This window comes from Prionailurus viverrinus, chromosome B3 (assembly GCF_022837055.1).
Source record: "Prionailurus viverrinus isolate Anna chromosome B3, UM_Priviv_1.0, whole genome shotgun sequence".
In the NCBI taxonomy this organism is placed as follows: domain Eukaryota; kingdom Metazoa; phylum Chordata; class Mammalia; order Carnivora; family Felidae; genus Prionailurus; species Prionailurus viverrinus.
In genome coordinates, this window is record NC_062566.1 from 140,034,346 (window position 1) to 140,051,746 (window position 17,401).

At 51.4% G+C, this 17,401-nt stretch overlaps 1 protein-coding gene across 8 annotated transcripts in view; it reads left to right on the forward strand.

Moving 5' to 3' along the window:
- TECPR2 (tectonin beta-propeller repeat containing 2) overlaps window positions 1-17,401 on the forward strand; it is a 108,258-nt gene that overhangs the window by 51,225 nt on the left and 39,632 nt on the right. For 7 of the 8 annotated variants that reach the window (XM_047864000.1, XM_047864002.1, XM_047864003.1 and 4 more), the window contains 7 exons: window positions 541-724; window positions 3,540-3,713; window positions 5,859-6,039; window positions 7,182-7,323; window positions 9,934-10,174; window positions 10,904-10,993; window positions 12,548-12,781. In XM_047864000.1, the coding sequence (XP_047719956.1) occupies window positions 541-724; window positions 3,540-3,713; window positions 5,859-6,039; window positions 7,182-7,323; window positions 9,934-10,174; window positions 10,904-10,993; window positions 12,548-12,781 (1,246 nt within the window). The other variant, XM_047864006.1, reaches the window with a different exon arrangement.

The following is a 17,401-nucleotide window of genomic DNA, read 5'->3' on the forward strand; positions in this document are numbered from 1 at the left end:
GGTACATCGATTTCTTCTGCAGTTTCAGAAAACTGTCAAACTACAACGACTTCATTTAGCTTTGATTTTTAAAAAGAATCCAAGCAGCCAAACTATTGGTCTACAAAATTCTGCCAGGCTGAGCATCTTGGCCAGATTTCCATCAGCCACACGGTGTGCCCCATGTCCAGCGATGGGGACCGTATTTAAAACACTAGGTAGCGTATCTGCAAGGATCGGAGGCACGAAATAGCAATTTGCACGCACGTTGTATAAAGCGCGGTACGCTTGTGCGCAAAGCACCGCGTTAGGAAGGTGTTCTCGGATGACACGGTGTTAACCGGGGACGCTGTGGGGTCCCAGTAGGGGACGGCAACTCCCATTTCAGAGCGCTTGCCTCTCTTCGAGCACGGCCCAAAGACAGCGGGTCCCCGCCTGTCTTCTCGGAGCTCCTCGGCCCTGCGAGCTGAAGGACGCCCTGCATGCTTGGCCTGCTGATGAGAGCACGACAGCGCCGCTCTGTCCTCTGCCACAGAACTCACCAGGCTCTGTCCTTGTCAGTTTGCAGAGAGCTGGATGGGGTACTCTGGCCCCGGCTACGGCATACTCAGCCTGGCGGTCTCCGAGAAGTACATCTGGTGCCTGGACTACAAAGGCGGCCTGTTCTGCAGCGCGCTGCCGGGCGCCGGGCTACGCTGGCAGAAGTTCGAAGACGCTGTCCAGCAGGTGGCAGTCTCACCCTCAGGTCGGCCTCCCCGGCTCCCTGCTGGCACCCCTGCAGCCCGCCTCGCACACAGTGGGCCCTGCAGCGGCCCCATCCCTTCGGCAGACCGTCCCGTTCCTCCCGTTCCTGCAGGTTTGGGGGGTTTTCTCCCGCAGAACAGGGGTCACTCCATTTGACATCAGTTAACAAATAGAGTAAATGGATGTCTAGTTTGAATTTTTGTTTTGTTTATTAATTGCAATGGTGACACATGAAATTGTTTTTATAAGCTATACAAATAGCTTGAATTTGGGGAGTATTTTTGAGAGATTAACATACCTCTTATAAAAAGAAAATATGTTTCAAAAATGAAGGGCTTTGGGCTGATTGAAAAATAAAATGTGTTTCCTATTGTTGCTTTAACGCAACTGAACTAATGAAGGTGGGCCTGTGGATGTGTTGGATATGTTCAGATCATTTGGTTTCCTTCCTAGAAATTATTTTTTAATGAGCGATGTGTATGCTTTAGCCAAATAATCTACTCCCTGGCTGTAGAAGAAAAATGTGTTCATTCTCACAAGCCGTACTTAGGCTAACCATTTTTAGTGAACCATAGCAGACGCTTCCTGAATGAGGTTCGACCAGACTTTCAGCCTGTACCTCCCCTACCTGTCTAGAATCATTTGCTCATCTGTTGCGTCATAATGTTGGCCACTTCACCTATTAGGGGGTAGGTAGGTAGAATAGAAGTATTTCTATGCATTTGCCTCATAGTAACGAACTTATTGTTGGGACATTGGAATAGAAGTCAGACATTGGAGGGATGCCTGGGTGGCTCAGTCTGTTAAGTGTCTGACCCTTGATTTCAGTTCAGGTCTTTTTTTTTTTTTTTTTTTTTAATGTTTGTTTATTTTGAGAGAGAGTGTTCATGAGCGGGGGAGAGGCAGAGAGAGGGAGAATCCCAAGCAGGCTCTGCATTGTCAGCACAGAGCCCGAAGCAGGGCCTGAACCCACGAACCGTGAGATAATGACCTGTCAGCTCAGGTCTTGATCTCAGGGTTGTGAGTTGGAGCCCCACATTGAGCACTGTGCTGGGCATGAAGCCTATTTAAAAAAAAAAAAAAAAGAAGGAGGAGGAGGAGGAGGAGGAGGAGAAGTGAGACAGTAGAATAGAAATCAGACAAAACGTACTCCGTGGCCTTTGACTCCTCCTCTGTAACTTTAGTATGCTTTCAGCTGGATTTCCTTTGACCCTTTCCAGGTCACTGTTTAAAATACTAGTTTGTTCAAGGTTGCTTTCTTTTAGCTCTTTGCTTATTTGAAAATTATTTTTCCTTAGTGGCTGAGACAATAGTGTATTTCGTTAGCGGGCCTTATATAACTGTGCATTTTCATTCTTTCTCTGTCACTCACTTCTGGGTTCATCTCCCCAGCCATCTAAAAGCTTTGGTCCTGTCCTGATTCGGTCGACTACTTTGTGTTTCCAAAGCGTTCAGGCCCTCGTTGACCTAGGGAGAGTTCTGTCTCCACCAGCTCAGTGTCTGGAGTGAGGGGCCCTGCAGTCTTCAGGGGGCACCGAGCCCCGTGGCGTCCAGGGTGTGCTCCGGGCTCGGCCGTCTGTCCTGCTTTTCTGCTCTTACCTCAGCTCTTACTGTCAGACCCTCTGGTCTGGCCTGGCTGTGCTCTGCTGATTCCCTGGTGGTTTCTTACACGTGGCTGCCTGGCCTGTGCTACACCCTCCGTCCACATAGAACACCTTCCTTCTTCCCTCCCCTTCTTCATGTCTTCTCTTTTTCTTTTCTTTTCTTTCAATTGTATTTCAGGAATAAACTTGAATGATTCATCACTTACATGTAACACCCAGTGCTCATCCCCACAAGTGTCCTCCTTAATGCCCATCCCCACCCTCAGTTTGTTCTGTGTAGTTGAGTCTCTTACTGTCTGTCTCCCTCTCTGTTTTTATCTTATTTTTCCTTCCCTTCCCCTATGTCCATCTGTTTTGTTTCTTGAGTTTCATATATGAGTGAAATCATATACTTTTGTCTCTCTAACTGATTTTGCTTAGCGAATACATTCTAGCTCCATCCACATTGTCACAAATGGCAAGATTTCTTTCTTTTTGATTGGCAAATAATATTCCAGTGTGTGTGTGTGAGAGAGGGAGAGAGAGAGAGAGAGAGAGAGCGAGAGAGAGAGGGAGAGAGGGAGAGAGAGAGAGGGAGAGAGAGAGGGACAGAGGATCTCAAGCAGGCTCTGCACTGACAGCAGAGATCCCGATGCGGGACTCCAACCCATGAACCACAAGATCACGACCTGAGCCGAAGTCGGACGTTGAACCAACTAAGCCACCCAAGGGCCTTCTTCACCTCTGTGTCTCAGAATCCCTTTCTGAGTGAAAAAGGATAGCCCAGCTCAAATGCTTCTTTTCCGTGCATCTTATCCCCTTAGCTGATCCAGAAATGCCTCCTTTGTGTCCCTGTGGGACTTTTCAACCTCTGGCACAACCTCTGGTTGTGCCACCAGTTGTGCCTCCTAAGGTAACCGCGTCAGCACTACCACTGCCCAGCTCTGCCGTGTCATCGATATGTTCTCACCTCCAGTCTCCCTAGCAGCCCCGTAAGGAATGGATGAGAAAATGAGGCACAGGGGCGCCAGGCGACTCAATGCCCGAAGCCACGTGGCTGGTGGGTGGTGGCCAAAGGCTCATCCTTGGCGCTGCGGGCCCTTTCCCCAGTTGGGGTAGAAGCAGAAGGGAGAGAGCGGTTTTAGAAATCTCTCTCCTGACACAACCAGAGTGAAGTTTTTTGTGTGAGTCACAACATTTACTGGATAGTGAATAGCATTTGTATTTCCGCAGGTGCCCTCCTCTGGAAGATTGAACAGAAATCTAACCGAGCTTTTGCTTGTGGAAAAGTGACCATCAAGGGAAAGCGGCACTGGTACGAAGCGCTGCCCCAGGCTGTTTTTGTGGCCCTGAGCGATGACACGGCCTGGATCATCAGGACGAACGGAGACCTATACCTGCAGACAGGTAACTGGAGGCTGTGCTCCAGCACCCGGCGGCTTGGGGGTAATTGCTTCCTGCCGTCCTTCACTTTGTTAGGGACATGCTTAGAACGGTCGCAATGACTAAGGAGCTAAAAATCAAGGTAAATTAAAGCATTTGTGGAAAGACAGTATTTGTCATTGGAATAAATTAGCAATTTCCCGCTATTGACTCACATTCAGCCCAGGACAAATTTAAGGCAAAGATTAATAGGATTAATTAGTGAGATACAGAAACAGATTTTTCTCCTTCTGGCCAAGCGTTGCCTGTCACACGTGCTACAATATCGAATCTTAGCGGGAAGGAAAATGACATTACAGTCCTTTTTTCCTTTAGGTTATGGCTGGATTTTTTTCAGCCAGGTCAAGGCCTGCTTCTGTATACTTGTTCACATGTGGGTCTGGAAGAAACACTGAGAGAGAATTTGATCAAAGTAGCAGTTCAACTTCGTCCTAATAAACTGCCCTGCGGGAACCTTGAGCTGCTGCAGGAGACACAGGGAGACTTGCTTATTAAACACCAAGTGTAACAAGAGTGAGTGTTGGTGTCCTGTCAGCAAAACGGTCTGTGAGTTTCCAAAGGCAGTGTGATTTGCCGGCATCTGCAAAGGATATGGGGCACGGAGCTCTTTTTTGGTCGTCAGGAGGCCATAGTGGATTTACGTAAAGATCGGTCTTCTGACCATTTAATATTGCTGATTTGGAGAGAATGTTTTAATCTGCTGTGAGCCGTCAGCCAGGGATGACTCTCTGAGATTGAAAGCCTTTGCACCTGTGGCTCTCTGTCGCATGTGGGAGGGCCAGCATCCCCGAGAAGCTGCTGCCTGAGCCCTGGTGGTCAGCCTTGCCAGCTTCTGGGCCACCTGCCGGTCCCGCTCTCTCCATCCTAGTTCCTGTGTCTCCCTTCAAGTGCAGAGAGCTCTGGAAAGGCAAAGGCGTATCCAGTTTCCAAGGGCATTTGAGTTTCGTTCCTGGTGGGGAACGGAGTGCTTGTGGCCTGGGGTTGGGAGTGGCGGACCAGACCTACCGCATTAGTCCCTGCGGCTGGCCTGAGTGTCTGTGGTGTAGGAAGACCCGTAGGTGACTCTCCTGGTCAAGGACGAGACGTGCTGCCAGGGACGTGGTACACGGGGTGCTTCTGCGATTAGGCGGGGCGCACCCTCAAGCAGCGAGAACTCATCGCAGGCCGACGCCACGGAGGATGGGCTTTTGGTTACCAGCTGCTCTGCCAGCTCCTGAGGACGGGCTCCAGGCTCGTGAGACAGGCTACAAGGAGGTGGGAGCAAGAGCCCCGGCCGGGGAGTCAGGGACCCTGAGCTCTGTCCCTGCCGTGGCCTTGCCTTCCATCTAGGGTCCCCCCACCCCCACTCCCGCCAACTAGGTGAGAGCAGGGAGAGGGCCACTGCCTTGTCAGAGCTGCTCCGCGGAGGGTCAGAGGAGGGGCGGAGGCCTCGGAGCCCCGCCGTCGCCAGCGGCTGCCAGAGCAGCTCGCTCACCCAGATGCTCTGAGGGGCATGGCCGCAAAGCATGGGAGGGCCTCGGGAGCGGTGCTGCTCCGGGCCCGGGCCTCCTGGCTCAGCCTCTGGCCGCTCTCCTGCTCTGGGCCTTCTTGTTCTTTCCAGACTTCGTAAGATACTTTGGGACGCCGGGATTCCGAGCTGTTATTCCTTCAGTTTTCTTTTTTTTTTTTTTTTAATGTTTATTTATTTTTGAGAGAGAGAGCGCCAGAGCATGAACAGCGGAGGGGCAGAGAGAGAGGGAGACACAGAATCTGAAGAAACAGGCTCCAGGCTCTAAGCTGTCAGCACAGAGCCCGACTCAGGGCTCTAAACCATGGACTGTGAGATCATAACCTGAGCCGAAGTCGGACGCTCAACCGACTGAGCCACCCAGGCGCCCCCCCCCCCCCCCGCTTCAGTTTTCAAAGCGCATCTGCAAACACTTCAGAGAGACGCCATACTTAAGCACAATTTCGCCATTTTTTGTTGACTGACCCTTAGAAAGACAAAGTACTTATTACAAAAGAACAGGCAAAATACCGAAGAAAGGAAAAGAAGCAGGCGACAGAATACAAATGAGGTGTGAAATCCTGATTGTGTGTTGGGGGGCTTCCTGTCTGTCTCCCTGGCAGGTCTCAGTGTGGATCGCCCCTGTGCCAGAGCCGTGAAGGTCGACTGTCCATACCCACTGTCCCAGATCACAGCCCGAAACAGCGTGGTGTGGGCGCTGACAGAGCAGAGGGCCCTCCTGTATCGGGAGGGCGTGAGCAGCTTCTGTCCTGAAGGGGAGCAGTGGAAATGTGACATCGTCAGGTATCCGCAGGAAGAGCAGAGGCCTCTCCATCGGCTCGCTTGTCGCACCCTCGGTTCTTTGTCTGCTCGACTCCCCTTGAGGCACCCATGTGAGCCCGTCCTGGCCAAGGCTGCTTCTCTGGAGCTCTCTGCGGGGATAGCATTCTCTGGAATTCTCAGGAGCCAGTGTCGGCAGCCTGACCTTGGAGACGCCCTGTGCCTGCCGCTGCCTGGCAGACTGGGCGTCGGGTCAGAGCTCGGTTTTTTGAAATGCTGCTGCCCTCTTGTGTAACCCCGAGCGTCACGGCATCCCAAGTCTCTCATGACAGTCCCTGTTCGGCACCGCCCAGGGCTGTCGGGTGGTTTCTGTTTACAATCTCAACGGTTTAGGGCCAGATGTTTTTCTTTATTATCATCCTAGTCCGTGGTAATCAGTCTCTGAATTTTAATTCGTTGGGTCACTTGTACCACTCAAAATTTTATTTGCAGACCATCAAATCGTGTTGCTGATTAGAAAAATGAGACTAGGATGCCCTTGGTTTGAACCTAGCAGCCCAGTAAACTTGAGCAGGTAGCTCTTGGGAGCCTCCCTCGGGCTGGGCTGGGCGCTCGAGGGGGTCTGCCCCGAGCCCTCCCCTCCCAGGGCTCCTGCTCCTGGGGAGCCACGTAACCGACTGATGCCAGTTAGCGTAGATGGTCCTAAACCGGGAGTGCAGCCCGGCTGAGCCTCGAAGCTGGTGAGGGCTTCACCAGAGGGGCACGAGGGAGAAGGGCACCGCCTGCAGCGAGACGGCGTGTGCCCAGCTGCTGCCGCCCAGCACAGCCTGGCACATGGGGGGGCGCCTCCGCTCGCTAGATTGTGCAGGAAGGAGCAGTGGAGGGTGTGGGGCTCCAGGCCTCGCGTCCCTTAGGTGCCTGCATTCTTTTCTTGTAGGGTATTTTCTCGTCCCTGCCAGGCCGGGTCTTCAGTATGTCTTTCAGAAGCTGCCACACATTTAAACAACATACACTGCACAGTAATGTGACTCAAAACCGGACCTTCTGTCCTCGGAACTTGTGGGTGGGGTCCAGACCCAGCCAGGAGACACTTGATTGCCACGTTCCTAGTCACGCTGGGCGCTTGGAGTGTGGGTGCTGACTGCCGTGTTCTCTCCCGTTCCCAGTGAAAGGCAGGCTTTGGAACCTGTCTGTATAACCCTCGGGGACCAGCAGACTCTGTGGGCCCTGGACATCCGAGGAAACCTGTGGTTCAGGACCGGCATCGTTTCCAAGAAGCCTCAGGGAGATGATGACCATTGGTGGCAAGTAGGTACTCAGCTCCAGGGCCACTGGCCAGAGTGTCTCCCCGGGTTGGGAGCTCTGCTCCCCGTTTATAGCCCTTGTCTTCTCCGTAAAGAGACTGGGAAGGTTGGACCGAATTAAGAACACTCACTCTTTACTCCTTGATGAGTTAAACTTCACTGCATTTGAACACATTAGAAATATCAAGGGCTTTTCGTTGTAGGAGATAACTTACAAAGCTCTCTTCGCTTAAATTTACAGGCTTTGTTTATTGTTTCTTTTTTTGTTTCGGTGTTGCTTAGCAATTTATCCTCACGTGCTAAACAAGCCCAGGGAAGACCTAGGTAATGATGATGTTTAGGAAGAGCTAGACGGTGGGTTTGGAAACCCAAGCTGCAATTCGAATTCATCTCTCTCCGGTTGCTCTCAAGGCCTCTAAGCAGGCAGTGTTTCAACAAAGAAAGGAGAATGTTCCCACGTGTTCCCAGAAAAGGAAACACTCTGCGTCATAGTAGGGTATAAGCAAGCTAACTTTTTGTGACTCAGTCACAGCCAGAGTGGCCTAGAACGTATTTTCAAAGAAGTTGTCCCTTCCCCTCTTTGGTACCGTTCAGTGTAACTGTAGCTGCCCTCTCCCCCGCTCCCCCCGCCTCCTGCTCCCATCGGCAAGGTTGTTCTGACCCTCAGCAGTTGAAAAATAAGCAATGTCTCTTCAGTGTTTGTCTCCACTGGTTCAGGTTTAAAAAAATTTTTTTAATGTTTATTTAATTTTTTGAGAGAGAGCGAGCAAGCCAGAACATGAGCAGGGGAGGGGCAGAGAGAGAGGGAGACCCAGAATCTGAAGCAGAGGATCCAGGCTCTGAGCTGTCAGCACAGACCTCGACATGAGACCCGATCCCACGAAGTGCGAGATCATGACCCGAGCCAAAGTCAGACGCTTAACCGACTGAGCCACCCAGTCAGGTTGCAAAATAAAACCAGGTTCAGGTTTTATTGTTGCCTCAGACTTGCTGTGTTGAAGGCAGTTCTTTCATTAGTGGCGCTTAGGTCTTTTGAATGAGAATATGAAAAATAAGTTGTGTTTGCTATTTAATGAATAAGCGTATGTGTACGTATGTCTCTAATTTGATATGCCAGATACTACCTGAGAGGTCGTACAAATGATTTCAAAATATCCTCTCCATGCTTGTAACTGTATTGTATGGTTATACACACACACACACACACACACACACACACACACACACACTCTCTGTCTCTCATGTATGTATGTACCCAATTCCATTTTTAAATAACCTAAAGAAAGTTAGATACCATTTACCATAATATTGAGAACCTTATCTTTAGAGAACTTTAATTTGACAGAATCCTCTATGAGGTATTTGGAAGCGTAGTTATTCTAATTACCGTAAGACTGATTTCTCTGTAGCTCTAGAGCCAGCTTTATGTTTGGCTGCTAAACCTTTCTTTTTTTTAATATGCATCTTGCTTATCTGCAAGCGTGGGGTGCTAAGGCAGTCTGTCACCGACTTGCTGCGTGGCCTTGGCGTGTGCACTCCCAAGGAAGAACAGAGCTCGCTGGGCCGGCACACAGCAGTGTGTGTCGTGAACCCCGGAGCTGGGTGCCCAGCGTTCTGTGGGCTGCGATGGAGACCACCCAGCCAGGCCGGCGGAGCGCTTACCGACAGTAGGAAGTGGGGCCGCGGGGTCCTGATGTGGTCTGATGTTCACTTAAACTTCAGTTAGGGCGGCGGCTCATCCTTTCATGGATTTAAAAAAAAACAGATTTGTACACTTAAGTACCGAGTGTTGTGGTAATTCCCTTTTTGTTTGGTTTTGTTTATTATAAATTAAGTTCCCTATGATAAATGACATCCCTTTCACTCGATTGTGTGTGACCTGGGAACGTGGCCTGCACAAGGCTGTCCTAGGAGTAGGACATTCTCTATAATCCAGCCCGACGGGGGCAGACGTATACATGAGAGTCACACGGAATCAGATTTTGACCATCTTAGAAAGAACTTTCTCACAACCAGAGCTGCCGAACAGGGAGAGGCTCTCCCCAGAGGCGCCCTGGAGAGTGTCTTTCGGGAATGTCAGAGAAGCAGCTTGCACACGTGAACCAGGGTGTGCCCTTCACGTCCAGGGCAGTCCCAGCTCGTGCTGTTGAACTGGTGTAATAACTGACAGTCCTAGTTTAGACCGTAACCCTACTTACAATACCTCATTTAACCCGTGTTGTGATTCTGAGGACCGCACACTGTTGTCTGTTGGAAATACCTAACTTTGAAAGCAAAATCACCCATTCTCACTGATTAGAATAAAAGGCTTTGGGGGCCTGAGGGGGCCACAGGTAATCACAATAGTAATACATGCTGTTGTGACGGTCCATATCCTATGAAAACGTAGAAAACAGAAGGGGACGTTTTCTGCCATCCCTCTAAATCCGACCCTCAGAATTAGCTACAGCTGGTGGTCTGGTCGCGTCCTGCCGGCCTTGCTTCGGTGCTGACACAGTGGACACGTGCACACGTGTGTCAGGTATTGCCGCACGAGGGCCGAGCCTCACTGTCCGTGCACAGGGGGAGGGCGCTTGTGACCGCTGAGAGCAGGGTGTCTTTCCGTCCCCTCCAGGTGAGCATCACAGACTACGTGGTGTTCGACCAGTGCAGCTTATTCCAGACCATAATCCATGCCACGCACTCGGTGGCCACCGCAGCCCAGGTGCCCGTCGAAAAGGTGGCGGATAAACTGCGCATGGCCTTTTGGTCTCAGCAGCTTCAGTGCCAGCCAAGCCTTCTCGGGGTCAACAACAGTGGCGTCTGGATCTCCTCAGGCAAGAACGAATTCCATGTCGCTAAAGGAAATCTCATCGGTGGGTGAATTACTTGTCTTTTTACGTTGACTTGATTGGCAGCTTCACTTTAAAGCCAGCATTGAAACAAAAGCTTTAAGATCTCAACTTCAGAAGATAATTTGGTGCCAGTGTGTGAAGTGTTTGTAACGGAGGCGTTCTTTATGCTTTGTATCAGTTTCCTTTTTTTTTAACCTGTCGTTCCTGCAACTTGGGTACCAGCATTTGGCTGGTGTGTGATCAGTTTCTACTGGGAATCTGTGATGATATAGAAACGGCAGATGGAGCTCATTTTTATGTTCATAATTTCACATTCAAATGAAAAAGCGCACCCAAACTACAGTGCTCAGTAAGACAGAATAGTCCATTTACTAGAGGAAAAGTTCTTTCACTGTAGGGAATGAAGGCTCTGATGAGATCTGTGAGTGTCGTTAAGAATCCACGTGTACCCACGAGGACTTCGTTTCTATGAGTGAAGCCCAGCTTTGTGCATTTTTTCCAGCTCACCTCCCTCTACACATCTCACCTGCCCGCCCACCCACCTGACCCTGGCAGGACTGGGCTCTGCTTGTCAGCATAGAAAGGAAAACAAGGGACTGGCCTCACAGCACTGGTGTGGACCTCCTAATCTAAGGGCACTCTAGAATTAGCTGTAAGAGGTTTGAAAACCAGTTGTCCCGAACCAGAGCTTTGGTGTGTGTGTGTGTGTGTGTTTTCTTCTTTCTTTAACACACTTCGTATTCCTTCTAGGCACTTACTGGAATAATGTTGTTCCCCGAGGGACAGCTTCTGCAACAAAATGGGCCTTTGTGCTGGCTTCCACTGCTCCCACAAAGGAAGGTTGGTTGAGAAATGTAGTGCATGGGTTGGCTGTTGCAAGGTGAAAGCCATGGTCTGACCATGGCCTTGCTGCAATGGCGTGTGGCTGGGTAGGCCTCAGAGATGGTACAGTGGCTTCACGGACAAGCATCCCTTGTCAGCTGAGCCAAGGCCCCCGAAGCTGGATAGGCCTGACCAGGAGAGAGGGTCTAGTGTGGGGATATCGAGTGAGTCCACAGGCAAAACGCCATTTCAAAGGAGAGAAGCAATTGGTGTCCCACCAGAGCCACAGCTGGAGACTCCCAGCGACATGTCAGGGTCCAGAGCACTGCAGCCAGCGGGCACCAGGGTTCTCTGGGTGTCTTCCCGTTTCCCCTTGGGAAGTCTTCCGTCACCTCCCGGTAACCTCTTTCAGTCTGGTTTTCAGCCTCCGGCTAGTTGTGCCGTGTTAGGGCAGGCCTCCCCTGCAGAGGCAGACCTCCTGCAACTCCACTCAGGGCTCCCCTCCCTCCCAGAGCGCGGGGTTTGGAGGTGGGAGAGGCAGTGCAGCTGCCCAGGGAGCTGAGAGCCCGGGCAGTCAGGTAGCCCCGCTGGGAAGTGGCAGAAGGCTCCTTCTAGGATCGCCCCGGGGGCGGGACGGGCAGATGCCGAGAAGCCTGTGGTCCAGACAAGACAGCTGGGTAGTCAAGCCGTTAGTCCCACTAGGATTTGGCTAACTTGTCTGTACAGTAAAATGTTTTCTTGCCTGATCACTCTGACCACAGTTCTGAAATCTGTAAGCTCCGAAAAGCATGGGTTCTCTCCTGAGATTGGCACAAATTCATTTGGCAACAAAACCTGACCTGAACCCGACGTGAGGCTGCTTATTTCTGCCACCAATTAGGCCTGTGGCAGGAACAGTACTGCGTTTCGTGGCTGCCTGGCTCCCTGAGGCTATTACGTAAATTTGTGGCATGCCCAACACCTTAGGTATTCAAAACCCAAAAATACTTGAATTCTTAAACCTATCTGGCCACAGGTTTTAGACAATATGTTCTCATGGAGGTTCTGACTTTCCCAGAGGTTGTCTGCATTTTAAACTGAACCTGTTAAGCCTGAAGGACTGTACAAATGGTGGGGAGGAAGAGAGGGTGAATTTTTGAGGAGAGGCTGGGGAGGAGAGGAGGCCCTCCGGCTTCCCAAGCCTCCCTGCCCGCCCACCCCCTCCACCAAGACAAGACTAGGGGAGCTTTGGTTGCGTCCTTCTGAGGAATCGCTGCCGTCCCTCCCTCCAGAGCGCCAGGCACAGCCAAATCAAAGACTCTCCGGCCCTTACAGAACGTCCGAGGTCGGAGCCACTGAGCCCACTTTGTAGCCTTTATCAGATCTCATAAGCCCTGCTTTCTTTCCTCCCTTTAGAACATCTCAGGCTTGTCTCTTAACTGGCTGGCCACGGGGTGCGCCTCTGACCTCTGATGTAGAGCACACAGAGCGAGCCTGCTGCGCAGCCGCGCTGGGAGCTGTCGGGTGTCGCCTGCCCAGAGGCCGGGGTGCCTTGTGCGTTTCTCCAGTGACGAACATGAACCTTTTCCGCAGGAAGTTCCTTGTGGCTGTGCCAGAGCAGCAAGGACCTGTGCAGCGTCAGCGCCCAGAACGCTCAGTCCCGCCCCTCCACGGTGCAGCTGCCTCCCGACGCCGAGATGAGGGCTTACGCCGCCTGCCAGGACGCCCTGTGGGCCCTGGACAGCCTCGGCCAGGTGTTCATCCGGACGCTGTCCAAGAGCTGCCCCACAGGCATGCACTGGACGAGGCTGGACCTTTCCCAGCTAGGTAGGCCCCCGTGGTCAACTTGTGGGAATTCTTTGGCTTTTAATGTTTACTTACTGGAGACAGAAAGCCGGGGAAGGACAGACAGGTGGGGGAAGGAGAGGGAGAGTCCCAAGCAGGCTCCACGCTATCAGCGCAGATCCTGACGCAGGGCTCGATGCCACAAACCCTGAGATCACGACCTGAGCCAAAATCGAGTTAGACGCTTAACCGACTGAGCCACACAGGCACCTCTCAGTTTGTGTGAATTCTTATAGGACATTGTGTAAGTTGCTGGATTTTAGGACATTGATTAGCCCCTCGTGCAGATTAAATGGGCCTCGTCCTTTTACAGGGAGCCTCCTCACCCCTTCCAGCTTTGCGGTGCTTGCAGAGCCCAGAAGGAGCGCCTACTCAGAGCGGGTTTTGCCACCAGAACTTGGCGCTCCCACTCAGCATGGCGCGTGGCTTTGTGTCCTTCAGGTCTTGGGTCAGCACCCGTGTGCCTGTCTCTTCTGCAGCTAGAATGGTGTCCCACGAGCGGGTGTCCTTTCTTTCTCGGGCAGACTGAGGGGATGACGTGCGTCTCCTGACTGTGGCTCTTCTCTTCAGCCTCCCCTCGAGGGCTGCGGGGCGCATGATGCCGTTTATAAATAAGTCATTTGTATTCCAAGAAGCAAGATGATAGAGTGAGCCCACAACATTAGGTTATTCTCCAGGCATCTTCTTGATCGACCAGCAGCTTACGTGTGGCTCGTCTGACAGTAGAGACTTGTCTGAAGGTGGAGGCTGCTCCCCCAGAAGGTCCACATGAGCCTTAGGGACACTCGCCCACCATACGCTTTCCCATCTTGGTCAACAGACAACCAGCATTTTTTGTTTGGTAGGTGGTAAACTTGAATTGTACCGGCATTTAATATTTGAGAATTCAACCACATGTACTCATTACAAAAAAAAGGAGAGGGGTGCCTGGCCGACTCAGTTGGTAGAGCATCGACTGTGTCTCCAAGTCATAAGTTCAAGCCCACGTTGGGCTTAGAGTTTGCTTAAAGTATATTTATATTATATATATTATATATATATATATTACATATATATATAATATATATAATATCTTACATTAAAAAATATACATTGAGATATGTTTGTATATTATACATATAATATGTATTTGATATGTATTTGATGTTAAAATCTATATATTATATATAATAAAATATATAATACAGTTTGTGTATATATATATGTATAATACATATGCAAAGAGAAGGAGAAAGAAGAAAAAAGCAAGGGAGGCCCCATTGCCTGCCTGCCTCCCCAGCAGCCCCCCGCTGTGTCTCCGGCCGCCGGGGGCCTCTCACCCTCCCATGAAACAGGCTGGGCCTCCACTGGTCTCAGCCCGAGTGGCCCCTGCAAGGTGCCATATAGAGGGGTCATTATTCTTCTGTCCAACAAGACCCCCAAATACCATCCACGTCAACTAAAGAGGCAGGTTGGCTCTCAATTGAGGAAGCAAACTCTGTTCTAAAGCTAAGAATTTTCCAGGGTCATGCTCCCTTCAGCAGCATGTATACTAAAAATAGGAATGTTCCAGGGTCATTTTGATGACTTATGCTTTTGGCCTCATACCCTGTCGTTTGAACCTAATCCCAGCACCGGGGCCGTCACCTTCCAGCTTTTGGGAGTTTGCCAGCCACCATTACCGACGGTGACTGACCAGACCAGGCTGTGGCTGCTTATGGCCCTGAGTGCTGGTGACGGGTGGCCCTCCTACCTGCCCTCAGAAACCTTGCTGCTGTTCAGAGATCCTACTGGCCTGAGCCTTTCTCTAGCAGCCCCGGCCAGACCAGTCTGGGAGATGCTACCAGCTCCTTCTGGAGGAGGCCAGGGCACGATTTGTGTCCTGCCACCACTGGATCCCGAAGACTGTGGGAGGCCTTGCTCTTCTGCACAGGCCAGGTGAGGGCAGAGCTGTCTCCCCACAGCATCCCCCCACCCCCACCCCGAGTCCCTCAGAGGATGCCGTCACGCTGGAGTGAATGTGGGGCGGATGGCACTGTGCCAGGCTGTGCTGGCGGGACTGGCTCTGCCCGAGGCCGCCAGGCACCCACAGCTCCCGCCTCCCTTCCGGGGCAGTGCAGTCCTCCTGGCACCAGCTGCACCATCGCAGGTCTCTGAGGTGCCCATGTGAGCTTCGCTGGGGCGGCGGCCATTCTTTCCAGAGAGGAGAAGCTCAGCTTTGCAGGGATTGAGGCTCAGTTTAAGAGAACTCGCCCTGAGCAGGCTCTGGGACCCTGGGCGAACTGATGGGTTCCCTTTGGACCTCGATTCCTCCCCTCCCTAATGGGAACAGCCGTCCCCACCACAGACAGGTGATGTGGGGAAGCATCCTGCATAAATGTGAGCTTCTCGGGCAGGTGTCCTGCACAGGGTCCTTGTCGAGCCAACGTTAGCTGCGTCACGCCGTAGGCTGGTGGGGGGGAGTCCAGCCATGTGCCTGGTGCCTGGTGCCTTTCTTGGTCTGAGCTCTAGATTTTGTTTCTTCATCTGGGTTGCCAGCAGACACTGAAATGATGGACAGAGAATCCTTTTATCATTTTTTGAACGTAGGAGAATGCAGTCCTGAATTGGTAGACGGCGTGTTGGGGCAGGGGAGGTGGGCATGATGATGTGGGAGTGGTGCCGGCCTCCTGCTGTGCCAAGGTGAGGGGGTGGGGGGTAGGGGGCGGTGAAAGGTTGGCACAGACCACCAGGTGCTGTGTTACTGGGCTCTCTCCAGGTGTAGTCTGCGTAGCCTGTGGGACAAACAGGTGAGTCAGGCGGTTTATCATTTAAACAGCGGGATGCAGATTTCGAGTTCAAGTGTGTGCTCCCTGCCCTGAGCCTGACGTGCGAGTGTCCTTGGAAGGCTGTCATTGGGCAGCACGCATGGAATAGTAGGAAATAGAAAGTGTGGTGATCTGGGTACCAGTCCTGCCTTGAATTGCTCGCCTGGATTGTTCCTTTACAAGTTGGCCGTGGCGGGTGCTCACAGCAATGAAAGGAAGCACAGCCTCTGCAGGAGTATGACTGCGTGTGAGGACTTTGTCTGAGGATGAAACTCCTCTCTCCCCAATGTACCCTTTTTCCTGATTTCACTCCTCTGCTCCCATTAAATTCTTCTGGAAAAGGCAGACTCCTCTGTGGCTGTCTGCGGCCAGCACATCAGCAGTGTCTCTTCCGTCTACCTCAGAGGGTCTCCTAGGCCCTGATCCTTGCTTCTCTCCCAGCACTGTCAGGGTCAGAGGCCCCTCCTCAACGCCTGTTCTCCTGCAGGAACCGCGCCCACCCCACCCCCCCTCGCTTGCCAGATCCGTCTTCCCCAGACAGCTCCAGGGGTGGACCCTCAACACCAAACAGCTCCACACTGCCCCGGCGTCAGGGTGGCACTGGGGGCCATCGCAGCCTGGCCCAGCCTTCCTTGCACGGGCCCCGTGCAGTGGTCCCTCCAGCCACCAGTCATTGTCCCTTGGTGCACGGGCCATGCTTGTCTTGCCACGGCCTAGAATGTCCTCCCTGCTCTTTCCTTCCTCTGCCTCTGCTTCGGGCCCGAGACTGTCCCCCGCCCTGCCCCAAGCTTTCTTCAGTCAGTGCTCCCCTCAGGATGCTTTCCCACTGCACACCCTGAACGCTCTGCGCCTGCTCTGGATGGTGGCCTTTGTAGCCTGACCCTGTGGCGTTTGCACACAGAGGAGGACCGTGTGCTTGGCCACATCCGTGCACAGCAGGAAATTAGGGCGCCAGGGAAAGTGGTTATTACTGGTAAGCCCCATTTCTGAGTAATTCTGGGATATGAGTTTGGATCCTGTCTTTGGCCTTGATACTGATCATCGCAAAACTGCCTAACAGCCAGGTACAAAGATGTCCTTCCTCACCGTTAATGAGTTCATCCACCTCCAAGCTGCCACCAGCTTGGTCAGGCTGCGATTTATCTGTGTCCCTCTCTTCAGTTTTGGCCTCTTCTTTATAAGTATTCTGACATTACGAACATGGAAAGTGAAAGCCCGTCTTCCCAGTGCTGACAGTGTGATCCAGCCCTCCTCACACCGGCAGCACCAGCTTTTTGTAAAGTCTAGAACGTAACCAGCCGTGACACTGGAAGCAGAAATTTCAGTTTCAAGGATGACTTTAGCAAAGTATCAAGTCATGAATGTGATTCCTACCTTTAATTTCTTTCTAAAGACATAACATCACTCTTCTGCCCCTATTCAAATTACCAGGTCAGTTGCTACTTTGAGATTGAATTAAGAGAATTCTTAGATGTCTGGCTACTGAACCCAGTTTTAGAGACTGAAAATGCAATTTTGCAATTTATTACAATCCTAGTTTGGGGAAGAAAATTTGCATCATTTAGCAGGTATTTAAGATGTTCACAACATTTCATTTCTCAGTACACATAAATATGCATTATGTCGGGCACTGGAATGTCAGCAAACTAATGCAACTTGTAATTTGATTCATCTGGGCATAGCATTTAATGAGGAAATATTTAGTGTCAGTTTTTGCCTTTAGGTTACAAATAGGATTATGGTAGGCAGTAGTTTATGCAGAAAAGCATTTTATAAATAGTAAAACACCAAATGAATGCCACTTTTTGTTCTAAAA